This window comes from Molossus molossus, unplaced genomic scaffold (assembly GCF_014108415.1).
Source record: "Molossus molossus isolate mMolMol1 unplaced genomic scaffold, mMolMol1.p scaffold_m16_p_7, whole genome shotgun sequence".
In the NCBI taxonomy this organism is placed as follows: Eukaryota; Metazoa; Chordata; class Mammalia; order Chiroptera; family Molossidae; genus Molossus; species Molossus molossus.
The window spans coordinates 101,489,218-101,515,943 of record NW_023425401.1 but is presented as its reverse complement, the minus strand read 5'-3'; the positions used below and the strand labels follow the sequence as shown (position 1 = coordinate 101,515,943).

The window sequence follows — 26,726 nt, the reverse complement described above, 5'->3', positions numbered from 1 at the left end:
TGTTCCCCGGCTACCTGGAACAGCACTCTCTTCTTCTCTTGCCCGGTCAACTCCATGGTTCTCCACTCATCGTAATGGTTTGTTTTCTTGGCTGCCTTTCCGCTGACTGCGAGTGCTTTGAGCACAGGGCCTTTGTCTCCTTTGTCTTTGCCGCCTGGCACTCACTGCGGTGTTGGGCGCGCAGTAGGGTGCCGCCACTTTACGGAGCATGCTGTCTCTCGGCGATCCTAGCGCTGCGGGGCGCAGGCCGTCTCTCCCCCTAGGACCAGCGCAGTGGCTCCCAGTGGGGCTCTCTGCCTCCAAAAGAACTCCCCCTCAAGGCCAAATCTAACTTTGTAAAACAGAAGCTGACCATGGTGTCCCAGTCCAGACAAACCTCTCCGCTGACGCAACAAGCGCAAGCTTCTCGGTCTGTAACGAGGGGCCCCAGGGGAGCTCGCAACCTCTCTCCCCGCCTCACTCCTCTTCCACCAAGGTTCCCAAACTTCTCAGTTCACGGCACCCTTGATGACAGTAATTCTTCAGAGCCTCCCAAGGCCCAAAGAAGTCCCTAACACTCTTATTTTTGAAGCAGTTAACTCCAAACCACTTAATAAGTATTCATGTTCTAACAACTTAGTGGATATTTGAAAAGAGAATCCATGTAACTTGAAAGTAGTTCTCATAGTGACCAACAGATGTCGCTGTGTTCACCGTGAATATCTAAAGTATCCCAGGAAGCCCTGTGGATTCTCTGTGGCACCCTGGGGGTTCCTCGGCACATAGTTTGGGAACCACACTGTTGCTGTTTTTGTGGTTCCCAAAATTGGCAGTATTTCTCCAACTCTGCACCTGGTTTTTCCTCTGTTCTTCATGTTGTTAGTTTGGAAAAGGCTGACAGGTTCACCTGTCCCCTCTCCTGGGGAGCATTCTCCGACCCTTTGCTCCTGGCAGACCCTTTGTTTCCATAGCACTTTTTCCATCCTCTGTTGATTTATCTCACTGTGTTCTTCATTGACAGGCTCCTTACCACTCTGAATTTCTGGAGGACACAGCCCTGTCTTATTTCCCCCCGAGTTCCCCAAGAAGCTAGAGAGAGGCCACCACGCGTGAATGGGAGGGTGGTTCTGAGTCTGCCTTTCTGGTCCTGGGAAACAGCTTCCTATTCTCCCGACTTCTGGGTGCCTTTGGATTCAAAGCCAGACTTGAAACCTCAGAACCTTGTTTCTCTTCACTCACTGTTATCCTGCATTCCCAAAGCCACCAGTCCCTGTCCATTCTGACACCTGTGGCCACTCTCTCTGTTTCTCTTCCACCTGCTGAATTGGTGTCCACCTGCAGGCCTGCCCTATGCATTGTGGCTGGTGCAGGTGACCTCAGGTCTGGCTGTGCATAGCCCCCCGAGCACGCAGAACTCTGTGGTCACCCCCCCACTACAACCCAAAGGCTCTGCCACAGATTCCGGTTGAGTCACTTTCCGTGATGGGTGACGCTGAGCTGTGCCACTCAGACCCACTTGTCTGGTTGCAGAGCGTCCAGCTGTCGGCTCCTTCGGGGTCTGCTCAGCTCAGGCCCTTACCCAGGGCAGTCCTTCCAGCAGAGCCTTCGTCGGTGACTGAGTAAGCAGGAGGCCAGCAGTTTGGCCCTTTCGTCCTGGGGGGCATGACTCTGACAGCGTCCTCCCCTTTCCCTTCTCAGGTGTTGATTCCTGTTAAACAATTTACACCCCGAATTCCACCTCAGTGTCAGCGTCCAGAAAGCAACCTGCAACTTGTAGCCTTAACCAACTCAGAGCCACTGGCGAAAAGGATGACAAACATCCCCAGCCTGGCAACCAGGACTGTCCATCACATGATGACAATCGACTGCCCCACCTCCAGCTGTCCCCTCCCCTCCCCCAACCCTTCCCACCGCTGGTTCTTTCTCCAACTGCTCCTACTGGGTACGATGTTCCCTCTCCCCTCTCGTGTCCCTGTTATTCATCCTTCAAGACCTTGCTCAAGTCCTGCCTCCTCCTGGAAGCCTTCTCTGCCTTCGCTGGCCTATGATCCTGTCCACTTTGTGGCTTCAGGTTGTCGGTTCAATTGTGTGCTTTTCAGACACGTGCTGCCTGGCATTCTTGGGCACCTTGGCCCATGTTGGTGTGTTTCTTCTAAATTCGATGCCAGATTTCTTCAGGAAAAGAGACATGAGTTACACTTTCTTTGGAAGGGAGGGGTGGTCTCTCCCACTGCGCTCAGCTCAGCACTGTGTGCAGAGCGAAGCTCAGATACCTTTTGAGTGGACAGTGTCTGGAGGGAGGCCCGCAGTGCGCTCTTGCAGACTGGGGGGAAATATTCCTCTCCGTCTTTGTGCCGTGGGAAGACATGGACACAGACCCTGCGATGAGTGTGGGAAGGTCATAGAGAGGGGGGGAGGGGACACCCCTCCCAGAATGAGCCGAGAATGGCTGATAGAAAGAGCATTGCATTTGGAGTTAGAACTTAGTGACTTCGGGCCAGTCCCTTGAGTCTCAGGGTCGCAGGCTTATACCTAGTAGATTTCCCAGGTATCAGGTAGAAAGCAGGTCTCATCTCCTTTCTTTAGGGACCTTCTTGGCTACAGCTGGGAATATGGCTGGTCGGTCCCGACATGGGTTTCTAAGTGGTGAGAGTAGGGGATTAATGAGGATGCAGGTCTCATATCGCACACACCCACCCAGAAGACCATCTTCACCTGTAAAACACGGTGGCCGTCCTAGTCCTGGTGAGTTATGACTGTCAGGCTCCAGGAGAGCTTTTTCCAGAACAGGGCTCTAGATAAAGGAGGGAATTGGACGGCCAGAGGGAAAATTATCTGAAACAAACCTATATCGGAAAACCTCTCTCCTCTCTTGGATATATGCGCCCATTTAATTTATTCAGCTAATAAAACGTATTCCCCAGAGGGGGACAGACGGAGGTAAGCTACAAACCAATCTGCCTGTGTGAACATGGGTATACATGTACAGCTCATAACAGTGGGAAAAAAAGAGTAATTAAGAGATGTATTGAAGTACACAGAAATCCGGCAGGACACCAAAGATTCCAATTCTGGTTACTGTCCTTAGCGCACATCTAATTCAACAGGGACTAGATAAATAAAAACTCAAGAAAAAACAAATTCCGAACAGATGTTAGGCAAGCAATTTTTTTCACAGTAAGAAGCATAAACATGAAGAATAGCCTATAAGGCAAAGTTGTTGATGCAAACAGCATCAAGCCACTAAATAAATAGTTAGATGGCACCACAGGGACTAAGAAACATTAAAATAGTCATTGGCTGTCCCCGAGTTTTTGCGCCCACACGGTTATGCCCAGGCATGTAGATTCTCGGGCTCCGGAGGGAATGTGTGTGTGGAGGGGGGTCCCATTGCATAGCGTACGCGCAGGACATATATCTGTGTGACAGTCTGTGGCAAAATCTCTTCTCCCCAGCGACGTGGGACTCAGAATATGAATTGAGGGGCTTGACAAAAGCTAGAGCCAGTCCTGAGGAGACAGAGTGGCGGGGGAGGAGCCCCAGCCACGGAGGAGCACAAGCCCAGATGCTTGAGTCTGAAGGAAGAGGATTTAATGGTAAAAGAATGTTAGACCCAGTTTGGGAGACATAGGAGGCCGAGAAAAAAACAAAACAACTGAAAGCGCAGATCATGGTGCTTTAGAGATGGAAGGAAGCTTCAAGATGATGAGTCTAGCCCAGCCCCCTCATTTCATAGGTGGGAAAGCAGATCCACAAAGGTGAGGGGCCGGGCTGGGTGCTTCCAGGACACATGCCACCGCCCTGGAGCTGCCCCTTAGCCAGAAGGAGGTGGGAAAAGCCAGAGAAACTCCTCCCAGCTTTTCTGAGGCCCCATGTGCGGGACGGGTGAAGCTCACCCTGCAGCCGGCCAGGGACAGGCTCTAGAGATCGCCCCTCTCCCGGGGTGCCCGCTGGGATGGGAGGAGTCAGGGTCAGAAGCCCGGCTCCTTGTGCGGCTGCGCCCACAGTGCTGAGGGGGCCTCTCTCGCATCAGACCCGTGAGGTAGGCAGGAGCTCGCGTGCCTTTTAAAGGGAAGGGTGATGGTTCTAGTCCCATGGCTGGGAACAGCTGGCTGAGACCAGAGCACAGATCTGGCTCCCAATCCAGTGCTCTTTCTGGTACTCCAGGCCAGCCCCTGAGAGTCAGGCTGGTAAAGAGGAAGTGAGATGGAGATGTAGCCCGGCGAGAGCCCAATGCATGACCCGAGTGAGTGGAGCCCAGCTGGCAGATCGCAGGGCAGACCCGCCCCTTGTCCTGGGGACCCCAGGATGGTCTGACATGCCAGTAAATCAACTGTGCTTTTGTGGGCTGAGTGCTGAATTGATGGAGAACTCACGCCTCTACCCAAAGCCTTGATTTTAGGGTGACAGACCTCCCCCAGTTCCTTTCCCTGTGTCCCAGGGAAATAATACTAATTACCCAAATCAGCGAAACAACAAGACATTTCTGTTTGAGGTTTCCTTGGGGACACATCTATCCTGAATGGTTCTCTTCATCATTCAACAAACATTTACTGAGTACCTTTTATATGTCCGGCGCTGTTCTAGGCACTGGGAAAATCAGAGGCAAGAAGGGACCAAGTTCCTATCCTCACAGACTTGCATTCTAGCAGGAGAACAGGACAAGCGACAAATAATGATGTGAACTGTTGTCAGATGTCCTAAGGCAGGCGTGTTGGGGGTGTCCAAGGAACTCTGATAAGGGACAGAAAGCCTTGGATTCACACCGAGAACCCACACAGCCCTGTCTCAGCTTCTTACTACGCTGTCATTCTCCAACTGAAGTCATTCACGTTTACATAATCGAGGATAATGTGATCAGCCCAGCCAAACTCGCAGGGTTGTTGGGATGGTCACATGAGATACTGTATCAAAGGGACAAGATCCATATAGAGGACTGGAAAACTGTTATGGATTAATAACATTTACTACATAAGTGACCACAGGGAACAAAGATATATGTCTCTTACAGCCATAAAAACAAGATATGTAGCCCATAGAATGTGTGCACAGGTCCATAAAGGACCTTTAAAAGGCTGTCCTCAGCAGCACTGTTTTCTGGAAGCCACTGGGTGTCACCTTCTGGGAGAGGGGACGGGTGAGATGGTGGGGGCCCACTGCGCAGGGGCAGGCAGTGGTTGGCTGTAATAGATGTGATGGATCTTGGAAGCACAGTGCTCAGTGAACACAATGGGGAATAAAATGAGATATGACGCTACTGTTGGCATAAGCTAACGATAACGCACACAAAATGAGGATGCACCATTTGCAAGAACATGTACCCCCCAAAACACAGTAAACACAACTGGGGTGGTTGGTTGTTGGGGAAAGGTATGGGGGTAAAAAGAATAAAGAGACAAGCAAAACATGGCATTGTGTCCCCAGCGCCCCCGAGTGCCACAGCTACAAACGCACATGCACGCACATGCATGCACACACTCATGCTTACACACATGCACACACACGCAGACACACGTGCACACACACCTGGCAGTGGGGGAAATTAGTGATTATTGGTTGCAACATTGATAATTTGCAATGGTGAAGTAAACTATTCTTGTCAATGGCCTTTTTTATTTTTAACGTGAAACTCTTTAGAAATAAAACATTGTTATGTGTTAGATCAGTGTTTTCTCTCAAAGCCTGTTCTCCATATTCTAGTCCCAAGAGACATTCTGGAAAACAAAACAAAGAGTTCCGTGGTCAAATGCTAAATTTCTCCCGTGGCGGTTTCCCAAGCACATTATTACATGAAAGGTCTGAGAAGCCCTACAATAAAGAGACCTGTGTTCCTTTGATCAACCCGGGGTTTCCAGCGTTTGACCAAGGGAAACCTCCCCTTTTATTTTCCATGAAATGATTATTGTCCTTGGAGACGGTCCAGAGGACGCACTGTGGGAAATACCAGCTAGATGGCTGGATGGTGGGAGGCCGGAGGTCCAGGTTCTGAGCACAGCCTGGAACTCATATCCTCTCCTCTCCTGACAAGCCGGGGCATCCTTAGAGTGTTTGGTTCCTGAGCCACTTTGGACCAGTGTCTCATGCATCTGACTATGACTAAGATGGAACTGTCTTTCCCTCTGCCATGTTCCACCTCCTCGTTATGGCGGGAGTGACCCTTCTGTCTCCAGAACTCAGAGCCGGGTCAGTAACTAATGCTGACTCGCCTCTTACAATCAATCCATGGGCCGTCCCACACTGCGGCTGTGAAACTCCCCTTTTTTTTCCCTATGTTTCTTTTGTTAATTTTTAAAATTTTTGTTGAGTTTACTGGGGTGACATTGGTTAATAAAATTATATAGGTTTCAGGTGTCCAGTTCTATAATACATCATCTGTATATTGTACTGTGTGTTCATCACCCAAGTCTCCTTCCGTCACCATCTGTCCCCCTGGACCCTCTCCTACCTCCCCCACTGTTCCCTGTGGTACTCTCCACACTGTTGTCTGTGTCTATGAGTTTTTTGTTTGTTTGTTTAACCCCTTCACCTTTTTCACCCAATCCCCCAACTCGCCTCCCCTCTAACCCTGTCAGTTGCTTTCTGGATTTATGAGTCTGTTTCCTTAGGTTCCTGATTATTCAAATCACTGTTATCACTCCCCTAGGCTATTAGAATGGCTGTTGGTTAGTTTGCTTGTAAATTCCACCCTCCCGCTCCACCCCTCCCCTTGCACCCCCCTACTCTGCGCATCCGCACAGCTGCCTTCAGATACCCCGCTTCCTTAGCACCAATCCTGACCTGTGTCCTCTCCTGCTACTGACGGCTGTCCTCTCTGTGCTGGTGCCCCAAACGTCACACCTTCCTAGCACAACCTCAGCCTCTACTCTCTATTTCAGCCCAAACCTCTAAACTCTCTTCCAAACTTACGTGCCCGGGCATGCAGACCACCTGCCATCTCTCTCTTCCTGGGGCAGCGGTGGAACTGGTCAGGCTCTCGGTGAGTGCACGCTCAGTGCAGAGACAGGGACACAGGGACTTTAATAGGTGTCCTCCAGCAAAGGACCCCAAAGCTGGGACACATGCCTATGACACAGCTGAAAGACTATGCTAGAGAAACACAGAGAGCCCGGCTGGTGTGTCTCAGTGGACTGAGCGCCATTCCGTGGACTGAGAGGTCCCAGTTCAATTCCCGGTCAGGGAACATGCCCGGGTTGTGGGCTCGATCTCCAGTAGGGGGCGTGCAGGAGGCAGCCGATCAATGCTTCTCTGTCACATCGATGTTTTTCTCTCTCTTTCCCTTCGTCTCTCTCTAAAAAAGCAATTTAAAAACTATTTTACGAAAAGAAACACAGAGAAAGAAAACAAATCAGTTGTAAATTGTAAGGACATGATCTTGACAAGTTACTTGAAACAGGAAGTCCAGAGATTAAAGAGCTGGGGCCAGGGAGAAGGGAAGGAGAACTGCAGGCCCAGGGAATCAGAGAGGAGGAGAAGTCAATGCGTCCCAGACACAGACGACTAACTGTACAGGAGACACAGAGCCTACAGTGACCGAGTGAGAAAAAGGAACTCGGACGGGGCTGAAAGCAGAATAGAAAAGCAAACACATCAGTTGTCAAGGGTTTGGCAAACAGCGAGATAAGGGAAGAAGGGGCCCTGGGTTGGGGCTTTGGGGAATTATGAAAACAAAATGAACTTATGGTGCAGGACATGTGCTTGTTGATAACAGGGCGAGCCTGGCGAAGAACGCGCACTGGCTTACAGTCAGCAGGACGCTGGAGCCAGAGTGCTGGGCTGTGCCTTCCAGTCGGCGGTGTGAGGTTCCAGAGCACAGGAAGTTTACATTTCTTGCCCTGGCCGGTTTGGCTCAGCGGTTAGAGCGTCGGCCTGAGGACCAGAGAGTCCCGGGTTCGGTTCCCGCTAAGGGCGCGTACCTCGATTGCAGTTTGTCCCCGGCCCCAGTTGGGGTCATGTGAGTGGCAACTACTCGATGTGTCTCTCTCCCATCGATGTTTCTCTCTCTCTCTTCCTCTCTGTCTCCCTCCCGCTCTATCTGAAGATAAATGCAAAAATGTCCTTGGGTGAGGATAAAAAAAAAAAGTTTACATTTCCTCTGGAGCTCACTGGCAAGGCTCAAAGGCAGGAAGTGATGGCCCCTCAGGCATGGGCAAAGGGAACCATAAGGCTTTGCTATAAAATGCTCTCCACATGTAAAACGGTACAGTCTCTACAGAAAATGGAACGGCAGTTCCTCAAAAAAATAAAACCATGACTTCCATATGATTCAGCACTTCCACTTCTGGGTATACATCCAGATGAACTGAAAGTGAGCCCTCTCAGAGATTCGTACGCCTGTGTTCGTAGCAGCACTGTTCCCAATAGCTAAAAGGCAAGATGAACGGATCGATCAAATGTGGCGCATATGTACAGTAGAATATTATTCAGCCTTAAAAAGGAAGGCAGTGCCCACCCAGGCTCCGACATGGATGAATCCCGAGGACATCATGCCAAGTGAAATAAGCCGGTCACTAAAGGACAGTTACTGTAATGCAGTCACAGTCACAGAGGCAGGAAGTGGAATGCTGGTTGGCAGGGGAACCGGGGGCGGGGGGGAGTCAGTGTTTCATGGCTTCAGTTTTTTAAGATGAGAAGAGCTGTAGAGATGGTTGGTGGTGATGGTTGCACAACTACATGAACGTACTTAATGCCACTGAACTGCACCTTTACCGGTGCTTAGGATGGTAAATTTGTTGTGTGCATTTTATATTTGTGGTGTGTGTATGTTGTGTATATTTTACCGTGGTTTTTAAAACCTGTCCTCCAGCCAGATGTCCTTCGTGCCATCCTTAACACCTGTTCCCCCTGGGAAGCAGGGAAACCATCAGTCCCGCAGTCACGGGCTCTAGAGTGCCTCCTGCTGGCCATGTTGTAGAAGCACCAAGACCCATTCTACTCACGCAGATACAATCTTTGTAGGTATCAGTCCAGGTTCTCAGGCCCCGAGAACTGTGCTCATTAACTAGTGTGGATGAAGGAGGGCGGAATCAGGATGCTGTGTCCCTTCGGGGTTGGGGATAAAGCATCGTGGCGGGGTCCCAGGCAAGAAGGACGAAGAGCCTCTTGCCCTGGGGTGTTCTGGGGGACCAAACTCTAGCACAGAAGTGTAAGACTCTAGGGAAGCAGTTACAATCTTTGGAACCTTTTGGGAAGGTCCAGGGGCGGTGTTGATTATAAGGCAGTGAACCAGAGAACAAAACTGGAGGAACAGATAACCTCCGAAGGGAAGTGGGAGGGTCCATCCAACAGTTGCCTGTCTGGTGGTCAATATGCACCAGGTGCAGCGTCAGCAATGGAGAAGAGGGTGAGGGGTGACCTAGGGAGGACCTGGACTTCATTCCCGGGGGGTCCTGTTGTGAAGGCAGTGGTCGGGATCAGCACCTGGCCGCCCACCTGCCCTGTAGCCTGAGTCAAGTGGTGCTGGTAGGTGGTGCAACACAAAAGACCACACTCACCACATCCACGGAACATGCTGGGACAGGCCATGCACGAGCCGTGGGCTCGGGGCAAAGGTTAGTAAGTTCCTCTTTCAGCAGAGGCAAAAATAGCCCAATATGCTTCCAGTGCCTCCTTAGTGGTTCATGTGGAGGAACCTGGAGCACATGTCAGAGCCTCGGGCCTTCGTCCAGAGGCCGATGAACTGGGAGCCTTCCCCAAAGTGGAAGCCTTCATATTGTAGGCTGCAAAATTCTTGCAATTTGGGGGTGAGATCTGGAGGTGCGATGAATAATCAAGGAACTTATTTTAGTAGTTAAGTTTCTATGATCTGTCCCAGGCACGTAGGCATCAACAGCCTGGCAGCACCGTGCTGGGAATTACTTATATATGCACAGCCACAGAAATGTTACCCATGAGACTGACCAGGAATAACTGGAAATGCATAGGAAACAACCCAAACTTTAAAAGATGTGAGAGTCCTGAGAAAGAAAGGTGAGTAGGGTCATCTAAAGATAAGCTTTGATTATTCCAAATTTAGTAGAATTTCAAATGTATGTGTGATGCTCTATGACTCTTTTTATTTTTTATGTACAGTATGTATCTAGAGTTCATTTGGTTTAGACATTTAGATAGCTTTGCCTTTGGCCGAATATGAGTAACAAGATTTGAAACTTTTTTTTTCTTTAATTGTTCAAGAGTTCCGAGAACTTGTTTGGGAAAAGTTTCTCTGCTCACAAAATAGTGATCGAAGAAGCACTTCAAGCTCCATGTGAACTGAAAGTTAGTTGCTTCTTTGAATTTGGTAGTGATATTTTTTTAATTGTAAAATCAGAAATGGGGTTATCATTCTGCTTTTTGGACAAAATAGGAGTACTATTTGCATTCTCGATGAAGTCGGGTTAAGAGCCGTAAGAACTGGCCAAACGTGCACAGTTTTTTAGATGACCTTTGCAAGTGCTCTCGACAGAGGATCTGTGCGTACCGCCGCGTGTTCCCTGGCCCCGCGTGCGGATGGCCGAATGCCTTGGCACACGCCACGGTGATTCAGGGCGATGTTACATAACTCTATTTTGCATTTGAGTTGAACAACTTGGATTTGTTGCAGGTATAATTCAATTAAATGTGGAATTTGTTATTTGAAAATATTAGCCAGAAATAGGGCTTTTATGCGATTTTAATTGGAGATGTTCTATTGTTTGGGAACACATCTGTGCAGGGCTGTCATTTGGGGGGTAACAATGTTATCGTTGCCACATTTGATCATCATTGATGGAGAAGGAGCTCCGTTCCACCTTAAGCCTGGTGGGGTTTGGAAAGTACACACGTCAAGGAATGCAGAAGGGAAAGTCTGTGGCCGACTCCCAGCCTCCACGGCCACCCACTCCTCGCAGCCGGGTGCTCACCTCCCACCTGCCGTCCCAGCCTGTGCCCAGAAGTGGAACGCCCCACGACGTCCTCAGCTGCAGTCTCTTCTAGCCGGGATGGAGCTTTTGTCCCCAGCCGAGAACGGGGATCGGGTCTGGTTTCGGAGCCTTGGGCCTCACAGCATGCTCTCAGGCTTAGGACTGAGTGTCTGCAGGTGGCTCGTCCCCTGGGCCCGTCTTCCTGAGGCCCTGCTCATGCTCCTGCCAGACTTACTTCTCGGGGCCCAGACACCGTGTAGTTGGGCCCCAACGACCCCTGGCAGCCTCTTTGATTCCCGCTTTGCTGAACGCCTCAGTGTTGCCCAGCCGACACCTCTGCGTCTGCCCTTCATGACCAGTTTGCTGGAATGGGGAGGGTCCATTTCTTACCCTTCCAGTGCTGTGCTCTGCTCATCACCTGGAACCTGCTCTGTCCGCACCCGCAGCCCGGTCAGTTTTCCGTACCTCACCCAGCCCCGTGAATGGGGCTACTTCCAGGTTCTGGGTCATTTCCTCCTGCTGCCCCAGCCCCGGGAGCAAGCCAGCCACTGGCCGTAGCTCGCCAAGATGGCTAGCCACGCGAATTGCGTACATATTTACCCTCACTGCAGAAATCAGAGAGGTTCTCAGTTGTTGACCAAGGTATTTGGGTGAGCTTTCTGGCTCGAAAGATTCGGAGTTTAGACTGGGAAATGATTTCAATAACGCTCAGACTTGTGATTTTAAGGAAGAAGAAGGAAGGTGCTCGGGCCAGCAGGTGCTAGGCCTGGGTTCACAGCCAGGTGCCCGGCTGGTCTCGCGAGGGACAGGGCTTTGGCTTTGGTTTGACTTAGCTGCTTTTGCCGATTTTGTTGGAGGTTTCTCAGACTCTTAAACCACAATGGGGCGACAGTGGGGCTCATGAAAATGTTCGAATGTGGGCTGTCAGGGTTGAGTCACCGTCTGGAGTCATCTTGTTTCAAACTGGAAAGGGCTTCAGATATCATCTGGCCTTTTGCTTTCCAAATTGCTCATTTTGATTCGCTCGTGGTTCTGAAGCCACTTTAACGGAGTATGACCGGCTTGTATTGGTTTTGTTTCTTTCATGAAAGAATAGAATAAATAGAGCAAAGTGGATCTTATAAGTAAATAAGATATTATTTTGTAAAACATTATTTCAGCTGTGTGTGTGTGTGTGTGTTTGTACTGGATCACAATGAAAAATATATTATTTACTGAGACTTATAATTAAGCAAAGTGCCAAAGTCACCGATCTTGTCCAGATCCCCTTGTTTCACTCTGAGAAAACGGAGGCTTTGAGGGGAGAGGTGACTGTCTGAATCCATGAAGCTAGCAAGTGGTGCACAGAGAATTGCAGCTGGAACCTGAACCCCAGGCTCCTACTGTAAGTCGGTACCCTCTGTTTGCTGTTTTTCTACCCAAACAAGAGGGATTCATATAGACTCCTGGGCCTTAGGCGTGTGACTCACAAAGTCTGTGCTATCAGTAGTCATTAAAGTACGCAGCAACCATCGCCGACAGGTTGTCAGAATGAAGCGGTGGAAAAGAAGGGGCGTGGAGCAAAGGAAACAGAAGAGGTCGGACACACAGAAGACAATGGGCAACTTCAGGAGGGCCTTTGCACGCAGGCTAGGAAGAAAGGTGCTCTCGGGCTGTCAGTCGGAATGGAAGCTTTGTGGTCCTGTGCCATTTGCTAAAACAAGAGACCCCGACAGGGACAGGCAAGGGGAAGAGTGTATTCCAGGTTCGTTGAGGGAAAGTGGGACTCGAATAGAATCCCTCTGTCCCTTTTTGGTCTAAGTTGCCCATTCATCTGAGGACAATTGTTCCTTTGATAATTCTACCTATTGGGCAATGCGTTTAGACTGGTGATCACTGTCATGCATTCCTGCTGACAACTTTCTCCCTATTCTTTTTTTTTTTTTTTAATTGATATTACAGAGAGAAGAAGGGAGAAGGAGAGAGCGATAGAAACATCGATGAGAGAGAACATCATTTGGTCACCTCCTGCAAGCCCCCCACTGGAGATCAGGCCCACAACCTGGGCATGTGCCCTGACCGGGAATTGAACCAGTAAACTCTTAGTGCATGGGTCGATGCTCAACCACTGAGCCACGCTGGCCGGGCTCTTCCTATTCTTAAAGACCTAAAAAAAAAAATCAGCCCATTGTGTCACAGTATTGATTTTGATAAAATAACGTGCCCCCCTAAAGTGCAGTACCAGTTTAATAAACACTCATTTGAAAATGTGCCCTTACAGGCCAAGTGGTAGTGATTGATCTTTTTTGACTAGTGAGAATATTGATATTTAATACCCTGACTGCTTCTCAATCATTATAACATCAGGTCTCGCATTAATTTTGGTTCCAGGTTCACATTACTTGAGCTGGTGATTCCCAGCTTTGCTTTCAACACTTTCCCGGCAGACTCCACTTTTATGAAGTGAGGGGATCCACATATTGCGCCCGGGCGGGCCTCCTAGAAATGTTAGGATCATTTAGGATTTCTGTGTAGAGTTCTATAGTTTCAAGGTTACTGCGTTCTCTCAATGATCACAGTATGTTTCCATTTTCATCAGTTCCTCTTAAAACTGAGTTACGTTTTGAGGTCAGAGAGTGAGTAAAGGAGTCGCATTCTGAGGCACGCTCAGCAAATCAGCAACAGAAACTTCGGGATCGACTTCTGTGCATCAGTGTCTATGAGGCTCTTCTCCCACGGTGGCTCTACCTCCATCTATCGTCCTGCCATTCAGTCCATTTTAAAAATCAGAATGGTCTCCCTATATCAGCTGCCCAGTGTGAGTCTGAATACTTGTATTTTCTTACACAAACCACCCCATCCTCCACCACATGTTCAAGTCCATTGTGTTCAGATGTCTTGTGTCTTCTAGTGAAAGGACAATCCCATCACCTGGGATGCAACAGGCTGAGTCCTTCAGAGCTGTTTAGCTTCCAGAGTTCTTGATCTATGGACATAGGCCGGCAAATCCCCCACACGTTGATGGCATAGCCACCTGACGGCGTTAAAGGAGACCATCTCTAAGCAGCAATTCAGCCTCATCTACATAGTACACAAGGATGATGGCTAAGGGCATTTACCCGAGAAGTTTTTATACCGTATTCACTTCCAGAGCACACTCTCTTCATGGATGGCACAATGGAATCTGAGCTTTAAAAAGCATTGAAATGACCTTATCATTTTTATTGCTGATGTCACATGCTTGTCAGTATGTATTCCAAAGTTCTCAGCTCCCTCACTGCCTGGTGACAAGGTGCTATTTGTTCATGCATGCTAGCTAATAAAAAAAAACAAAAAATGGTGCTTAAAACCTCCACGTTGGAGGCATATGGGACACCTCTACCTCCTGTGGGCATGAACCTGGTGTCTAAGTGCCAGGTTCTTTATACTGGAGGCTGATTGGTTTGCTGACTGGATTTGTTCTGTGCAGGGACCCCATGTTCCCTGGGAGATAGATTGCTTCAGATTCTGATACTTGCAAAGATGTTCTTAGAACACTCTGCTGCTGCTAGGAACAAGGAGGTGCTACGTGCATGATAGCCAAAGAAGGGCATTCAGTGAGGCGTGTGATTAACAGAAGAATGGAGCAGAGAAGTCAGAAATACATATGGGAACTGATAAATGATAAAAGTGATGTTTCAAGTCAGTTAGAAAAGGATGAATTTCCAGATGGAACACCACCATCTGGAAAAAATAAGGGTGGAGCCCCACTCCCACCCTTACCCTCAAATAAATTCCTGATGTATCAAATATCTAAATTTTTGTTTTGTTAATATTATTATTTTTTGGTTAATCCCCACCTAAGGATATTTTTCCATTGATTTTTTTAGATAGAGCAGAAGGGAGGGAGGGGGGGGGGAGAGAGAGAGAAATATCGATGTGAGAGAGACACATCAGTTGGTTGCCTCCCACACGGCAGCCTGCAATCCAGTTATATGCCTTTGACCAAGAATCAAACCTGTGACCCTTCAGTCCATGGTGCAATGTTCTAACTGCTGAGCCAAACTGGCCAGAGGTCAAACATCTAAGTTTTTAAATGAAATAGAAAAACACAAGAAAAATGGAAGTTATAAAGAATTCTTGGTGGAGGAAGCACTTCCTTTCTGAGGAAGAAACAAAATATAGGCACCAGTAAAACTGATTCAATTCAACAACACAACAACTAATGTTTTCTGATTTAAAAAAAACAAAACAAACTAAAAGACAAATGATAAAAAGGAGAAAATATTTGCTACATAAATCAAATATAAAGGGTGATTTTCTTTAATATATAAAGAGCGTCTACAAATAAATTAGGAAAAGATCAATAGCCCAATGGAAAAGTAGCAAAGGATTCTTCAGAAAACTAAATATAATGGATTTTAAACAAATAAAAAGATTCTCAAACGTGCTCTTAGAGAAATGCAAATTAAAACTACCATCAAGATTAAAGACTTAAATGTAAGACTTGAAACCATAAAAATCCTACTAGCAAACATAGGCAGGAAAATCTTGGACATTTCTCATAGCAATATTTTTTTCTTATATATCTTCTAGGGCAAGTAAAGCAAAAGAAAAAATAAACAAATGGGATTACATCAAACTAAAAAGTTTTTGCATAACAAAGAAAACCATAAACTAAATGAGAAAAAAATCTACTGAATGGGAGAACATATTTGCCAATGATACATCTGATAAAGGGTTGATATCCAAAATTTATAAAGAACTTATACAACTCAACACCAAAAAAACACACACAAACAATCCAATTAAAAAATGAGCAAAGGACCTGAATAGACACTTCTCCAAAGATGACATACAAATGGCCAAGAGACATATGAAAAGATGCTCAACATCACTAATCAGAGAAATGCAAATTAAAACCTCAATGAGATATCATCTCACACTCGTCAGAATGGCTATAATCAATAAATCAACAAACAAGTGTTGGCGAGACTGTGGAGAAAAGAGAACCCTTATTTACTGTTGGTGGGAATGCATATTAGTGCAGCCACAGTGGAAAACAGTATGGAGTTCCTCAAAAGATTAAAAATGGAACTGCCTTATGACCCAACGATTCCATTTCTGGGAATATAACTGAAGAAACCCTAAACACTCATTCAAAATAATATCTACACCACTATGTTCATTGCAGCATTATTTATAATAACCAAAATTTGGAAGCAGCCCAACTGCCCGTCAGTTAGTAAGTGGATAAAATAACTGTGGTACATTTACAAAGTAGACTACCATGTAGCTGTAAAAAAGAAAGAAATCTTACCTTTTGCTATAGCATGGGTGGAACTGTAGTGTATTACGCTAAGTGAAAGAAGCCAGTCAGAGAAAGACAAATACCATATGATTTCACTTTTATGTGGAATCTAATGAACAAAATAAACTAACAAACAAACAGAAACAAACTCATAGATACAGAGAACAGACCGACAGCTGTCAGAGGGGAGCAGGTTGAGGGGCTGGGTTAAGGGCAAAAGGATTAAGCAAGCACACACACATACACACACACAACTCATAGACAGACAACAGTATGGTAATTACCAGAGGAAAAGGGGGGTGAGGGAAGGTAGGAGAGGGTATAAGGGGGATAAATGGTGATGGAAGGAGACTTGACTTGGGGTGATAAATATACAATACAATATACAGATGATGTTATTATAGAATTATCCCTGAAACCTATATAATTTTATTTACCAGTGTTTCCCCAATACATTCGATAAAAAAGAAAATAAATATATTCCTAAAAGTGGGATCACTGGGTCAAATGGCAGTTCCATTTTTAATTTTTTGCGGAAACACCATATTGTTTTTCTTAGTGGCTGCACTAATCTACATTCCTACCAGCAGTGTACTAGAGTCCCCTTTTCTCCACATCCTACCTACACTTGTTTGATGATTTGTTAATAGCAGGCGTTATGACAGGCGTGAGGTGATACTTCATAGTCATTTTAATTTGCATCTCTCTGATGATTAGTAATGATGAACATTTTTTCATATGTCTCTTGGCCATTTGTATGTTCTCTTTGGAGAAGTATCTATTCGGGTTCTCTGCCCATTTAATTGGATTATTTCTTCCTTTTGTTGAGTTGTATGAGTACTTTATATATTTTGGAAATTAACCCCTTATCCGATGTGTCATTGGCAAATATGTTCTCCCATACAGTGGGTTCACGTTTCATTTTGATGCTGGTTTCTTTTGCTGTGCAGAAGCTTTTTAGTTTGATGTAGTCCCACCCATTAATTTTTCTTTTGTTTCTCTTGCCCTTGGCAATGTATTGGTGAAATTTCTGCTACATGTGTTGTCTGAGATTTTTCTGCCTACATTTTCTTCTAGGGTTTTTATGGTTTCATGAGTTACATTTAAGTCTCTTATTCATTTTGAGTTTATTCTTGTGTATAGTGTAAGTTAGTAGTCTAGTCAGAAAGAATATATGCACCCCTATGTTCATAGCATCACTATTTACAATAGCTAAGATCTGGAAACAGCCCAAGTGTCCATCAGTAGATGAGTGAATAAAAAAGTTGTGGTACATTTACACAATGAATTCTGTGCAGCTGAAAGAAAGAAAGATCTCTTATCCTTTGAGATGACACGGAGGGACCTGGAGAGTATTATACTAAGCGAAATAAGCCAGTTAGAGAAAGACAAGTATCACATGATCTCACCTATCTGTGAAATCTAATGAACAAGTTAAATTGGTGAACAAAATGGATCCAGAGATATGGAAGAAGGAAACAGACTGACAAACCTCAGAGGAGAGGGGTATAGGGGCAGGAATAGATAAACCAAAGAACTTATATGCATATGTGCACAACCAATGGACAGACAACAATGCAGTGAAGGCAAGGGGTGGGGGAGTGTCAATGGGGGAAAATGGGAGGGACATCTGTAATACTTTAAACAATATAAATTTAAAATAAATAAATAAATATAAAAATTATATTTATTATAAAAGAATTAAAACCACCATCAAAAGGTTAAGATTTATAATTGTGACCAGAAAGAACCGGGTGCTCTCATACACTTCTATATGGGAGTGTAAATTGATATAAGCCATAAAGAGAGCAGTTTAGTAATATTTATCAAAATAGATAATATTTTACCTAATAATTTTATTTCTAGGAATTATTCCACAGACATACTGACACAAAACAGCAATGATGTATATACAGCCATAGTCACTGCAGTATTGTTTTATAAAAGTGAAAGGTGTTCACCAATTGAGAACTTGTTTTTTAAATTAGGATACATCTATACAGTGGAATTCTTAAAAAACAAAACAAAACACAGAATATCACTGAACAAGAATGAATGTATTAAAATAGCCCTGGCCGGTTTGGCTCAGCGGTTAGAGCATCGGCCTGCGGTCCGGAGAGACCCGGGTTCAGTTCCCGCTAAGGGCATATACCTCGGTTGCAGTTTGTCCCCGGCCCTGGTTGGTTGTGCGGGTGGCGACCACTCGATGTGTCCCTTTCACATCGATGTTTCTCTCTCTCTCTGTTCCTCTCTCTCCCTCCCATTCTATCTGAACAAAGAATGGAAAAATGTCCTCGGGTGAGGATGATAAAAAAAATAAAATAAAATAAAATAAAATGAGACAATTTCCCAAATATCACGAATGAACCAAGCAAGGTAAAGGACAGCATCTGTCATATGCTATCCAGTGGAGTATTAAGAAATTGAAAACAGAGGTTGCATCTGAGGAGCAGCGTAAGGGTCCAAGGTGGGAGTCAGTTTTACTTTTTTCTGTATAGTTGTTTGTACATGTGCATGTTTACCTACTTACAACTTAATGTTCTCATGAAAGTATGTGAGATTATTTAACAAATCTACTTTGATGGAGGGATATAAGAATCAGATGTCATTAATCTAATGGAGGGGCATCGGTGATGGGCGCCAGGAAGAATGAACGTCAAATTCAACCAAAGGGAGATACATTTGTACTAGAAATCAAGGCTAAAGCGATGTGGGGTGAGAAGAAATGGGGGTGAGGCTCGATAAAAGACTAACTTGAGCTACTACTTAAAAGACACTTGAGATAAAGAGGAAAGGGACTTTGAATGGAGCCTTTAGAAATTACAAATGAGCTGAACTTGGTGCTCTGAAAATATAAGTAATTCATAGTAATAGTTTAATAAAGGCTGGCATTCCCTGGATTACAAAGCCAGTTACTAATTGGAGAGGACATAATCTCTACCCTGTTTATATTTAATCACAAATGTATGATGACTATGTTGATATTGGTCTTTTAGGACTTGGGAAGGAATATAAATCCAATTTAGGGCTAATTCTCAGACTAAAGGAGGGAACTAGTCATCATTAGTCGACTGGAGGTCATCTAAAGTGATTAAAGCCTTATTTTATTCATATTATATCACCAAGGGTACTGCTATGCAATTCAAAAGAGTTCTAATCAAGTATTTTGAGTAAAAATAGTAGAGGTGTTTATGCTAGTCTGCCCACTTTACACTCAAGTTCAAAAAAGGCAGAGACAATGTGTGTAGTTTTATTTTCACAGATGCTGGTGAAGCAGGCAACATAATTAGACATTTGATAAAGACACTTTACTTGTGGTGGTGTTGGGAGTGATAATGGTGGTGGTGGTTTTGATGCTTGTGGTGGTTATGATGATGGTGTTGGTGTTGGTGATGATGGTAGTAATCGTGGTGGTGATAGGATAGTGGTAGTGGTGGGGGTGTAGTGGTCGTGGTGGTGGTGGGATAGTGGTGATAGTGGTGGTGGTGGGATAGTGGTGGTGGTGGTGGGGTAGTGGTGGTGGTGGTGGGATAGTGGTGGTGGTGGTGGGGTAGTGGTGGTGGGGGTGTAGTGGTCGTGGTGGTGGTGGGATAGTGGTGATAGTGGTGGTGGTGGGATAGTGGTGGTGGTGGTGGTGGTGGTGGTGGTGGTGGTGGTGGTGGTGGGATAGTGGTGGTGGTGGTGGTGGTGGTGGGATAGTGGTGGTGGTGGTGGTGGTGGGATAGTGGTGGTGGTGGTGGTGGTGGAATAGTGGTGGTGGTGGTGGAATGGTGGTGGTGGTAATAAATACTAATGGTAATAAATACTAACTCAGTCTCTCTGGGCAGAAAGCTTCCCCACAGTATCTTCCTTATAGCAGTAAGTAAGAGGGAAAATGGGCAAGAAGCCGATTTCCAGTTTGGGGACCCAAACTCTGTGTTGCTATGATGACAGCCAGATAGTAAGCATAAATAATCATCATATTTGGCTTTCAGGTTCACATTTCTCCCAATACACAGTTATGTCCTGTCATCTAAAAACACAGTGCAGCCCTGGCCGGTTTGGCTGAGCAGTTAGAGCATCGGCCTGGGGTCTAGAGAGACCTGGTTCGGTTCCCGCTAAGGGCATGTACCTCGGTTGCAGTTCAGTCCCCGGCCCTGGTTGGTCATGCGGGTGGCAACCACTGAATGTGTCCCTTTCACTTTGATGTTTCTTTCTCTCTCTCTCCCCCTCTCTCTCCCTCCCACTCTATCTGAACAAAAAATGGAATAGTGTCCTCGGGTGAGGATAAAAAAATAAAAAATAAAAAAAAAACACAATGCAACCCTGACCAGTTTGCTCAGTGGTTAGAGCGTCAGCCTGTGGACCAGAGTCTTGGGTTTGTTTCCAGTCAAAGGCACGTACCTCAGTTGTGGCTCGGTCCCCAGCCCCAGTCGGGGTTGTGTGGGAGGTAACCAATCTATGTGTCTCTCTCACATCTGTTCTCTTGCTCTCCCCTCACCCCCTCGCCAACTCTATCTGAAGATAAATGGAAAAATATCCTCAGGTGAGGATTAAAAGAAATAAAAAATAAAAACACAGTGCACCTCTATATGGAAGCAACAGTGTGGGGTTTCACTTGTCAAATGGTGAATTGATCTCTTATTTCAGTTTTCAAGAGGATGAATCTGGGATTAATAATACATTCTAATGATAAAAAGTAGTCTAAAATTAACATAATTTAAACCAAGCCATTTCCTAAAGGATAGATCTTTCATTGCACATAGTCCATCCTTGACATTCCCAATCAGTAAGACCATTTTGCTAAAATTTAAGCAGTAACAAATAGTTTTTAGGGCTAGAAAGGACCTTAAATATAGAGTAGTTTAGCCCTTTTGATTTTTTGTATTTTTTAATCATTTTTTTTTATTTTTCAATTACAGTTGACATACAATCTTATATTAGTTTCAGGTGTACACCCCAGTGATTAGACATTATATAACTTACTAAGTGATCATCTTGATAAATCTCATACCCATCTGACACTATACATAGTTATTAGAATATTATTGATTATATTTTCTATGCTGTACTTTACATCCCCATGACTATTTTATAACAACCAATTTGTACTTCTTAATCCCTTCACCTTTTTTACCCATCCTCCCAACCCTCCTCACATCTGGCAACCATCAAAACGTTCTCTGTATCTGAGTCTGTTTCTGTTCTGCTTGTTCATTTATTTTGTGTGTTTTTTTAGATTCAGTTGTTGATAGATATGTATATATTGTCATTTTATTGTTTATATTTTTAAAATCTTTTTTCCCCTTCTTCTTAAAAAAAGACCCTTACCTTTTAACATTTTATATAATACTGGTTTGGTGTGATGAACTCCTTTAGCTTTTTCTTGTCTAGGAAGAATCTTATTATCTGTCCTTCAATTCTAAATGATAGCTTTGCTGGGTAGAGTAATCTTGGTTGTAGGTCCTTGCTTTTCATCACTTTTTTATTTTATTTTATCCTCACCTGAGGACATTTTTGCATTTATCTTCAGATAGAGTGGGAGGAAGAGAGGGAGGAAGAGAGAGAGAAACATCGACATGAGAGAGACACATCGAGTGGCTGCCACCCACATGACCCCAACCGGGGCCGGGACAAACTGCAACCAAGGCACGTGCCCTTAGCAAGAACTGAACTCGGGACTCTCCGGTCCACAGGCCGACACTCCAACCACTGAGCCAAACTAGCCAGGACACTTTTCATCATTTTGAATATTTCTTGCCATTACCTTCTGGCCTGCAAAGTTTCTTTTGAGCAATTATCTAACAGTCTTATGGGAGCTCCCTTGTAGGTAACTAACTGCTTTTCTCTTGCTGCTTTTAATATTCTCTTTGTCTTTAACCTTTGGCATTTTAATTATGATGTGTCAAATGTGGGCCTCCTTGGCCTCCTCCTTGATGTGGGTTCATCTTGTTTGGGACTATCTGCACTTTCTGGATTTGTGTGTCTAATTTTTTCACCAGGTTAGGGAAGTTTTCTGTCATTAGATTTTCAAATAGGTTTTCAATTTCTTGCCTCCTTTTCCTCTGTCTGGCACCCCCATGATGTGAATGTTGGTAAGCTTGAAGTTGTCTCAGTGGTTTCTTACACTATCTTAATTTTTTTGGATTCTTTTTTCTTTTTGCTGTTCTGGTTGGGTGTTTTTCTTCCTTATATTCCAGATCACTGATTTGATCCTCAGCTTCATCTACTCTATGGTTGATTCCCTGTAAATTTTCTTCATTTCAGTTAGTGTATCCTTCATTTCTGATTGGTTATTTTTTATGGTTTCTATGTCCTTTCTCATACTTTTGAAGTTCTCACTAAGTTCCTTGAGCATCCTTATAATCATTGTTTTGAACTCTGGTAGATTTTGTTTAGTTCTTTTTATGGAGATTTCTCCTGTTCTTTCATTTGGGACTTGTTTCTTTGTCTCTGTATTTTGGCTGCTTCTCTGTTTGTTTCCATGTAATGTCTCCTGGACTTGGTAGAGTGGCATGTAAGGCCCAGTGGTGTAGCCTCCATGGTAACCCAAGCTGGGTACTCAGGGTGCACCCCTGTGTGGGCTGTGTGCACTATCCTGTTGTTGTTGAGTCTTGATTGCTTCTGGTGTTATTGGAGGAATTGATCCCCAGACTGACTGGCTTTAGAACCAGCTGTGACTACAGTGGAGGAGCTGCTGTGCAAAAGTCAATCTCATGGAGCAGGACTTGCTTCAGTGGACTTTGGTATTCACTGAGTCCACCCCTTGAGTGTGTCACTCATGGAGGTGGTAGGGTTATAATCTGTCATGGTTGAAGCTTTTCCTGGGTGCACTGGCTCTGGGGCCTCCCAGGAGGTGCAAAATCAGCCACTGTCTGTGTCCTGCCTGGGGCCACCTGGCACGAGCTAAAGAGTGATCTGCAGATGGCTGCTACTTGTTTCAGGTTTGAAGGTGCCCACGAGAGGCCAAACTGTGAACCAAGGCTGGCTACCATAGTGCCATAGCTGGGGCCACTTAGCAAGAGGTATGAGGTATGCAGAGGCCAGATGCTGCTTGTTTGAGAAATTTTAGGAAAGCAAAGCATGAGGCAAGAGAGGACATTTGTATGGGAAAGCCACTGGAACTGGCTTGGGTGGGCACACAAGTTAGGTGGAGTGGGGTCTCAGGGAATCACCAAGGCAAGGTGAACAGTGTGAGCCAGGTTGATGGAGACTCAGATATGGTGGTGCCTGCCTGTCAGCTCTGTGGGGGGAGAGAGTTCATCAAAGGAGCAATGGCCTCTGCCAGCATTTCTATCTAGCAGAAAGCTGCTCTCCCTCACCACCTGTCGCTCTGTTGCCAGACAATTCAGTTTCCCCTTGTATGTCCCTGGTTCCTTTCAAGCTGGTGCCCCAGAACTGGAGTTCAGAGAGAGTGAATCCAAGTAAGTCCATGCACGGACCCTTTAAGAGGAACTACCTGGGACTCCAGAAGAATTCTGTTTCACTCAGCCATAATCACCACTGGTTTTTTTTGTTGTTGTTGTTATTGTTATTTTTACAGCCAGAAGTTATGGAGACTTTTCTTCCTGGCTCTGGAACCCTGAGCTTGGGGATCTGGTCTGGGGCTAGAATCCCTCAGTCCTCAGGGTTACCTCCACCCCCCCCCCCAGATAATCCTCCCAATATTTATCTGCCACATGTGGATGTAGGGCCAGCCTGTTCAGTGTCTCTGTCCCTCCTACCAGTCTTGATGTGGCTTCTTCTTTAACCTAGTTGTAGGACTTCAATTCAGCTAGATTTCGGTGGTTCTGAATGATGGTTGTTCTGTAGTTTAGTTGTAATTGTGATCTGATTGTGGGGGGAGGGGAGTCCACATTTACCTACGCTGCCATCTTGACTAGAAGTAGTCAGCCCTTTTGTGGTGAGCATATTGAGTGTCATCTGGACTACAGAGCTCAAACAAGACTTCACCCCACCACCATGCTGCCGCTAAGTCCTGGAGTGGGTGTGTTTAAAAAGAAGTCAGCATTTTATGGCTCATGTTTTTTTTTTTTCCTAAAGAGCAGAAAAAGCTGTGTAGGTAGAAATTATGCCATCACCTTTCTCACTCTCTCTCTCTTTCCCCTTTTCACCAGAACTGGAAACAAAGATTTGAGATGCTACTGCAATTTTTATCTCTATAACCTCATTTGGAATCATTCTTTTTGATTTAAGTTTTCTTGAAATGAAAAGGATAAATTATGTTAACTTAGTTAAAGTTGGGGAAAGTTGATTGGACATCCTGTTGTCAAGGAAACCAATTGTCTTAACTTTCATTCTCTCTCTTCTGTGCGTGCACACACACACACCACCACCACCACCACCACCACCACCACCACCCACCAGTTATTACAGTGCCCTTTAAATTCTTCATCTGAGATTTTAATGTACAAGAAGTACTCAGAGAAGTGTTCCTAGAATTCAAATGCAGGGAGGCCTTTTTCTAATTCTGGGGAAGCTACTGTCATTCTGAGTCAGTGCTATGCCTCAGAAATATATGAGACATCAAGTCAACTGCAGAAGGAGACTATTGGAAACAGAAAGATGGAATGAGAACTTTTACAGAGCAATAGAACAGCACAAGAGAAAGAGAAAGGTAAACAGTTCAACCCCTTGAGCCTTTATTGTGTATCATGCTGAACGCAAGAAGCTATACACACACAAAATAATAAAAAAGAAAAAGAAGTGGAAAGAAAAGAGAGATCAAGCTGAAAGGAACCTTAGAGTGTGAGGTAGAGTTGCTTATCACCAGAAGATATGCACCATCTTCCTGTCCTGCCATCAGAGGACTACACCTCCCTGCTCCATCAATGTCATGCTTGGCTACATGACTTTCTACCCTGACTTTGCGTTTGGCCATATAACTTGGTTTGGCCAATAAGATGTTAGCAGACATGATACAGCAGACACTCGAAATGGTCTTGAGCTGTTGGGTTTGCTCTCTTGAACCTTGGCCTTCACCATGAGAAGAGCCTGCCCTGGCCTGCCTGCTGGTCCCTGGAGGATGAGAAACATGTGGTGCAGAGCTTCCCACCTAAGCCTGACCTGGATGAGCCACCACCCCAGCTGACCTACAGGTGCACTAGGATGCTCAGCTCAGTTTCCCAGCCAAGGGTGGCTTAGATCAGTCAATTCAAGACAACCCTTAGACACATGATAAAAATAATAATTTGTTGTTTAAGTTACTTCATTTTAGAGTAGTTTGTTATACAGCAATAACAAACTCATATAGAGAGCATCTAGTATAACATTGTAATTTATTACTTTCATGGGGTCATACAGCAAATTAAAGACTGGCTAAGCAGAACTTGGCCAAATGAGGGGGTCTCCTGGCAGGGCTGTGTCCACACAGGGTACAAGTCAGTCCCTTTTGGAAATCATCACTGGGAGACCAAGTATCACGTATTCTATGCTTGAAGGGCTCACACACCACTGGACCTCATCAAGACGTTCATTAGGAACACACAGAGCTTGACTGCACCAGAGAAGTTATCACTGACCTGCAGGTCCAGAAAAAAGCTACCCAAATCACCCCGGGGCTAAGGATAAGCTGTGTAGAACAGCCTGAAATGATTAGGACCCCAGTGTGGAGAGACAATTACGTGTTCAGAATCAGTTGATTCAAGTCTGTGAAATCTTGAACAGGGAAAATGCTCTGAATGTGGGTTTGTTCACAGATTCTGGAATTTCATTTTTTTGAAAAAGTCGGGGCGGGGGGGCATACTCTGAAACATAAAGGGGAAAATCCAGGAAAAAATAAAGGGAAGGCTACATTACTTTACCTGGCTGAGAACTATGTCCCAGTATATCCAGGACAGACTTAGTTTTCACTGCTGTCCTGGGGGGGATTAAAAAAAATTTTTTTTTTCTTTATTGATTTTTAGAGAAAGAAAGGAGAGGGAGAGAGCAATAGAAACATCAACAAGAGAGAACATCAATTGGCCACCTCCTGCCTGCCCCCCACTGGGGACTGGACCCACAACCTGGGCACGTGCCCTGGCCAGGAATCGAACCAACGACCTCTTGGGGCATGGGTCAACGCTCAACCACTAAGCTACACCTGTCGGGCCTGGGGTGATTATTAACAGCACCCCCTTTCACTTTCAAAAGTGTACTGGATTGGATGGTAGATGATATGCTTATGCAGCTGACAGTGTATTTTACCCATAGAGTTGAACAAAACAGGTCCAAGTAGGGTTCAGCTAAGTCCATGGGGACAGACTGCCACGGGTTATCAAGGCACATTAGATACACTGGGTCCCACTGCAGCACACCCTCCTGCACCCTTTGTCTGAGAGATGGTGAAAGCACCCAGGGCTTGACCCAGCAGCTCAGGGTCTTAAAGGCTAGGAAGTGGTGGTGTTTCAGGCTATCTGTTGTCCCCTTGGCCAACCCTGAGGTTTTTTCTAAGGGCCTCTTCTGCTGGACACTCCCTATTGTGGATCCTCAAAATAGACACACAATTTCCCATCTTGTCATTGTTTCCAAACAGTTCACCAAGCAAAAATCAGAAAATATAGCAGAAGAATGGAGTTTCTCTTACCCACACACACGTCCATACAGCCTTCTGAGCTCCATTTGGCTTTCCCAGAAACCCTGCA

At 45.4% G+C, this 26,726-nt stretch overlaps 1 protein-coding gene across 2 annotated transcripts in view; it reads right to left on the bottom strand.

Moving 5' to 3' along the window:
- TBXAS1 (thromboxane A synthase 1) overlaps nucleotides 1–26,726 on the bottom strand; it is a 150,263-nt gene that overhangs the window by 85,770 nt on the left and 37,767 nt on the right. For both annotated transcript variants that reach the window (XM_036246612.1, XM_036246611.1), the window contains exon 3: nucleotides 26,669–26,721. In XM_036246612.1, coding sequence (XP_036102505.1) covers nucleotides 26,669–26,721 — 53 coding nt within the window. The remainder of the gene's footprint in view (nucleotides 1–26,668; nucleotides 26,722–26,726) is intronic.